At 42.5% G+C, this 6,636-nt stretch overlaps 1 protein-coding gene across 1 annotated transcript in view; it reads left to right on the forward strand.

The window, feature by feature from the left end:
• The window catches only part of tlcd5b (TLC domain containing 5b), an 18,774-nt gene extending 14,375 nt beyond the window's left edge, over positions 1 to 4,399 (forward strand). Inside the window, exon 3 of the mRNA XM_043676443.1 lies at positions 3,839 to 4,399. Coding sequence (XP_043532378.1) covers positions 3,839 to 4,380 — 542 coding nt within the window. The 3' untranslated portion in view covers positions 4,381 to 4,399. The remainder of the gene's footprint in view (positions 1 to 3,838) is intronic.
• Positions 4,400 to 6,636: the final 2,237 nt, after the last annotated feature.

Below are 6,636 nucleotides of genomic sequence, written 5' to 3' on the forward strand. Positions count from 1 at the left end.
TTGTTTTTATTGGAGAAAAGAAGGTTTAGGGGTGACTTGATAGAGGTGTATAAGATGATTAGGGGTTTAGATAGGGTCGACAGTGAGAATCTTTTTCCACGTATGGAGTCAGTTATTACAAGGGGGCATAGCTTTAAATTAAGGGGGGGTAGGTATAGGGCAGATGTTAGGGGTAGGTTCTTTACTCAGCGTGTCGTGAGTTCATGGAATGCCCTGCCAGTAGCAGTGGTGGACTCTCCCTCATTATGGGCATTTAAGCGGGCATTGGATACGCATATGGAGGATAGTGGGCTAATGTAGGTTAGGTGGGCTTGGATCGGCGCAACATCGAGGGCCGAAGGGCCTGTACTGCGCTGTATTCTTCTATGTTCTATGATAGCAAATGTTGGTCCCTTGTTCAAAAAGGGGAGTAGAGACAACCCTGGTAATTCTAGACCAGTGAGCCTTACTTCAGTTTTGGGTAAAGTGTTGGAAAAGATTATGATAGATAGGATTTATAATCATCTTGATGGGAATAAGTTGATTAGAGATAGTCAGCACAGTTTTGTGAAGGGTAGGTCGTGCCTCACAAACCTTATTGAGTTCTTTGAGAAGGAGACCAAACAGGTGGATGAGGGTAAAGCGGTTGATGTGGTGTATATGGATTTCAGGAAGGCGTTCGATAAGGTTCCCCATGGTAGGCTACTGCACAAAATATGGAGGCGTGGGATTGAGGGTGATTTAGCGGTTTGGATCAGAAATTGGCTACCTGAAAGGAGACAAGAGGATGGTAGTTGATGGGAAAGGTTCATCCTGGTGTTCAGTTACTAGTGATGTACCGCAAGGATCTGTTTTGGGTCCACTGCTGTTTATCATTTTTATAAACTACCTGGATTAGGGCGTAGAAGGATGGGTTAGTAAATTTGCGGATAACACTAAGGTCACTATAGAAAGGTATGAATGATTCACTTTGGAAGGAGTAACAGGAAGAAAGAGTACTGGGCGAATGCTCAGATTCCTGGTAGAATAGATGAGCAGAGAGATCCCGGTGTCCATGTACATAGATCCCTCAAAGTTACCACCCAGGTTGATAGAGTGTTAAGAAGGCATATGGTGTATTAGCTTTTATAAGTAGAGGGATCGGGTTTCGGAACCATGAGGTCATGCTGCAGCTGTAGAAACTCTGGTACGGCCGCACTTGGAGTATTGTGTACAGTTCTGGACACCACATTATAGGAAGGATGTGGAAGCTTTGGAAAGGGTTCAGAGGAGATTTACTAGGATGTTGCCTGCTATGGAGGGAAGGTCTTACGAGGAAAGTTTGAGGGTCTTGAGGATGTTTTCTTTAGAGAGAAGGAGGTTGAGAGGCGACTTAATTGAGATATATAAGATAATCAGAGGGTTAGATTGGGCGGACTGTGAGAGCCTTTTCCCTCGGATGGTGATGGCTAGCTCGAAGGGGCATAGCTTCAAATTGAGGGGTGATAGATATAGGACAGATGTCAGAGGTTGTTTCTTTAATCAGAGAGTAGTAGGGCGTGGAATGCACTACCTACAACAGTAGTAGACCTTACGGGCATTTAAATGGTCATTGGATAGACATATGGATGAGAATGGAATAGTGTAGGTTAGATGGGCTTCAGGTTGGTTTCACAGGCTGGCATAACATCGAGGGCCGAAGGGCCTGTACTGCGCTGTAAAGTTTAATGTTTTAAGTCAGGAAGGTGAGTGGTATAGAGGGCAAATTTCAGTAGGTGATGTTCCCAAGTATCTGATGTCTTGTCCTTCAAATGGAAGTGCTATGAGTTTGGAAGATGCTGACAGTAGACATTTTGAGAGTTACTACAGTGCATCTTGTAGATGGTATACAGTGCAGCTACAGTAGATTGATAGTGGACAAAGGAAATGGTTGTGGATTTGATGCCCGTTAAATGGGATGCTTTGTCCTGGATGGTGTCGAGTTTCTAGAGTGTTGTTGGAGCTGCACTCACCCAAGGGGGGAGTATTCCATCACAAGCCTGACCTGTGCCTTGCATATGGTGGACAGCCTTTGGGGAGTCAGAAGGTGAGTTACTTGCCACAGGATTCCTAGCCTCTACTGACTTACTCTTGTAGCTGCTGTCTTTCTCCAGCTTATCCAGTTCAGTTTCTAGTCAGTAGTAGACAGTAGGAAATTTAGTAGTGATAATGCCATTAAATGTCAAGATGCAATGGTTAGATTCTTTTTTGGAGATGGTCATTTCCTGACAAAATGGTAAAACCTGTGTGGCATGAACGTTTCTTGCTGTATTTCAGCTCAAGCCTGGATATTGTCCAGGTCTTTCTCCATTTGGACATGGACTGCTTCTGTATCTGAGGAGTTGCAAAAGTGCAATCATCAGCTAAAATCCTCATTCCTGACCTTATGATGGAGGGAGTCATTGATGAAGCAGCTGAAGATAGCTGGACATAGGACACTACCCTGAGGGACTCCTGCAGAGATGTCCTGGAGCTGAGATGACTGACCTGCAACCATCACAACTATCTTCCTATATGCCAAATATAACTCCAGTCAGCAGAGAATTTTACCCTTGGTTCCCATAGACTTCAGCTTTGCTAGGGCTCCCTGATGCCACATCTCACCCCTGGAATTCAGCTCTTATGTCCATGTTTGAATCAAGGTTGTAATAAGGTCAGGCGCATCGCTGAGAAGATGCTGCTTGATAATACTGTTGATGGACACCTTCCATCATTTCATTGATGTTCAAGAGTAGACTGATGTGGTTGTAATTGGCTGAGTTGGATTTGTTCTGCTTTTTGTGTTATCATCTAATAAGATCTAAAGGAGTGCCTGAGATCAAATGGAACCAGGGAATAGGTAATAAATGTATTAATTGAACTAATTGGTTTTGAATTATTTGTATAAATAAGGGTGCTAATAATTAGTTGAGTGAGAATTTTATGAAATGTTGCTAAGTGAAGTAAGGCTGTTACGAAACGTGTGGATTGGACCATTTAAAAACATATATCTACTGATGGTGTATCATACAGGAAATAAATGGGCAATTGTCTACATTGTCTCATCAATGCTAGTGTTATAGCTGTACTGGAACAGTTTGGCTAAGGGTATGGCGAATTCTGGAGCACAAGGTGTTAACCTGGTGAAGCTACAAATAATATAAGCAGCAGTTGCCATGTAACCGACAGGTCTAATCTCTGCGGTCCTGCCACATCCGATCATAAATGATGGTGGATAATTAAATCAACTCTGGAGGAGAAGGCTCACAAGTATCCCCATTCTCAATAATGGGAGAGCCCAGCCCATCAGTGCAAAACATAAGGCTGAATCATTTGCAACAATTTTCAGCCAGAAGTGCTGAGTGGATGATCCATCTCAGCCTTCTCCAGTGGGTCCCCAGGATCACAGATACCAGTCTTCAGCAACTTAATTCACTCCATGTGATATCAAGAAACAATAGGGAGCATTGGATACTGCAAAGGCTTTGGGCCCTGACAACTTTCTGGCAATATTACTGAAGACTTGTTCTCCAAAACCTGCTATGCCTCCCCTGACCATGCTGTTCCAGTCCAGTTACAACCCTTGCATCCACCCAAAATGTGAAAAAGGCCGAGGCATGTCCTGTACACAAACAGGACAAATCCAACCCGGCCAATTATCAGTCTATTCTCATTGATTGTTTTTATTCAAAATTTTATATTCTATTTTTAATGAATTCAATTTTCCTAAATAGTTTAATTCAAAATATTAAATAACTGTGTAATTGTGACTGGTTTTGAGCTGGTGAGTGACTTGTTAAAAGTGGAAATAATTTAGTTTCAAAACTGCAAGTTATATTGAATTTTTCTTTGTGTTTTTCAGGCTCTCCAAACACTGAGCTTCAGACTCAAGTGCTGTGTCTGTCATTGGGTTATTTTATATTTGATATGTGCTGGTGTATTTATTTTCAAACAGAGGGTCTGATGATGCTCTCTCACCACTGTCTCAGTATCCTTGGCATTGTCATGGTGCTGGCTTTGGGACACTCAGCTGTTGAAGTCAATGCTGTCATCTTTGGCAGTGAACTGACCAATCCTTTCCTCCAAATCCGCTGGTTTCTTCGAAAATCTGGCCATTACCACTCCGTGCTGGGAGATATTGTTGACTTGCTGTTTGTGTTGCTGTTTAGCTGTGTGCGGATCGGGATTGGGGGCAGGCTGCTGTACTGTGAGTTAACTTCCCCTGTACCCCTCCCTGTTGTGAAGTTGGCAGGAGTCGCCATGTATGCAGTGTCCTGGTTGTTCATGCTGAGCATTGTCAAGTTTGCTTGGAGGAAGATTAATCACAAATACAAGACATGGAGAGAGTGGAGCAGATGCCCTTTTCATCTATACGCCAATGGACACGTAAATAAAGCTTGCTAGCTTATAGCACTGGTGAAAAGTTCTGAGGGGCAGTCAAGCACAACCAGAGATGTCTTTCATCATTTCCTCAGTATTCCTCTATAGTGACTTCCTTTAGATGTGATTTTCATCTCATGATTTTGGGCCACCCTCATGAAGGGGAATCTGTGGCTCAGTTCAGGATATGTCATGTAGCCATCTGCACCCAATCACTTTTAGCTGAAAACCTTCCCAAAACTGACCAGTTTCCTCAATGGCATTTGAATAGTACAAAATGTCTCTCTGCATCATGTCTAACATCAGTCTTGTTCCCTGACTATGCTGCATGTGCAACAAACAGTTTGGGTTGATTTTGACCTGGAGTTGTTTTTTTCATTTCAGTTTATTTCCCTCTTTTGAAATATCTGATTCACCATGTGATCCAGGTCCCTGGTGATGTTAGATAAGAGCCATTGGCAACCTGCTGTCCTGGATAGTGACTGTTAATGGATAGGATTTACTTGACAGTGATCAGGAGCAGGACCCCTGGGTGATTTCCTTTCTACTGACTTGGGATCACTGATCAGATGCATGATTCCTGGCTACGTTTTGGCCCTATCTACACTAGGGATAATTGAAGCCAATTTTTCTGGGTCTATTGCCAGTCCAGCTGATGGCAGCTAACATGACACAGGTAAACGATGGAACTTTGTGATCAGTGTGGCTCCGCTCATAAGACTCCGCTCATCTAACTGAGACATTGAATACCTAGCCTTGAGCTTTCCTGGATTATCGTGGGCTTTTAAGGCTTTTCTCAAACATTCCATGTTTCTCCTTGGCTCTGTCAGGAATAATTTGAGTCACTGACCATGCAGTAAATGAAAGGTTCTTAGAAGGAAGAGATTATTCCATGTTCTGACAAGTAGCATAAATCCAACTGATAGCTAGCTGGATCTAAAGAAAAGGTTTTGAAGGATGTGGGATCAGGCTGAGTAAATGTAATTGAATTGTTTCCCTGTGGAGTGTAAAGGCTGAAATGGATTGTACGGGCCAAGTGGTCTTCTCTCATTGTTTCAGGTCAGTTTAAAGAGTTGTCAACGACCAAGGAAGAAATTTGGCTTTTGTGTCACTTCTGGTGCTAGTTTAACTATATCAGTTAATGTTGGTTCCCTGCTCCTTCCCCATTTTCCTAAATGTTTCTCTTCCATGTTTTATATAATTCTCCCTGGAATGTCACGATGCAATTCACTTTACAGATGTGTTAACATTTTCTGTAGTGAATGACTATCTGCATGGTAAATATTTCCCTAACCCAGTCACACTCTTCCTGTTCTGACTTTACCAAGGCAACCCATTTTTTCCATCATGTTTTGAGTACTCTGGGTTTTGAGCTTCTTCTGGAACAAGGACCGAAGAATCCTACGTCAGAAATTGGCTACAAACAATGTTGGAATTGGGCTGGTGTTTGGGGGTTAAGAATCACCACAGCTTGAAGACCCCACAGGATATCAACTTAGTTTTAAAATGCTCAAATTTAAGTTTGTTGCATTGATCCTAACTTGCTGATTCACCCAAAGAGGAAGTAATCTATCATTATTGACTCTGCAAACCTAGTCATCACTTTGGGCACTTTTTTGGACCCCTTGTATCACTTACATTTTAAACAAAACCTCCTGTCTCCTGCAACACACAGTCACCCTTGCTGCATCTGTCACAAGAGGAAGCCATATTGCTACTTGAGCCAGCAACATATGAACAGGATGCCTTTCAATACATTCCATGGTTTACCTAACCTTTCTTTGATCAAGTTCCCAAAATAGATGCACAAAATTATGAAAACTGTGACTAAATCACATTTTGAGCCAGACTATTCATCACATCTTTATAGCCTCTGCTGTAACAGTAGTCTGCAACTCTGTCACGCTCTATTTCCCAGCTCTGGCATAATCAGAAATATGTGGTACTATTTACTCTAAGCCCATGGACAAAGTATTGGAAGATGAGCAACTCTGAGATTGACTCTCAGGAACAGCAATAGTTTGACTAAGTAAACAGCATCCATGCACTTCTGATTTTCACTCCAGTCACTCAGCCATTTTCCTTTCTGTCAGGCAATTTTATCTTTTACATAAGAACATAAACAATAATGAGCAGAGCAGGCTATTCAGCTTTTGAGGGTGAAAGTGAGGACTGCAGATGCTGGAGATCAGAGTCTAGATTAGAGTGGTGCTGGAAAAGCACAGCAGGTTAGGCAGCATCCGAGGAGCTGGAGAATTGATGTTTCAGGCAAAAGCCCTT

The sequence above is a fragment of the Chiloscyllium plagiosum genome, chromosome 35, assembly GCF_004010195.1.
Source record: "Chiloscyllium plagiosum isolate BGI_BamShark_2017 chromosome 35, ASM401019v2, whole genome shotgun sequence".
Classification (NCBI taxonomy): Eukaryota; Metazoa; Chordata; class Chondrichthyes; order Orectolobiformes; family Hemiscylliidae; genus Chiloscyllium; species Chiloscyllium plagiosum.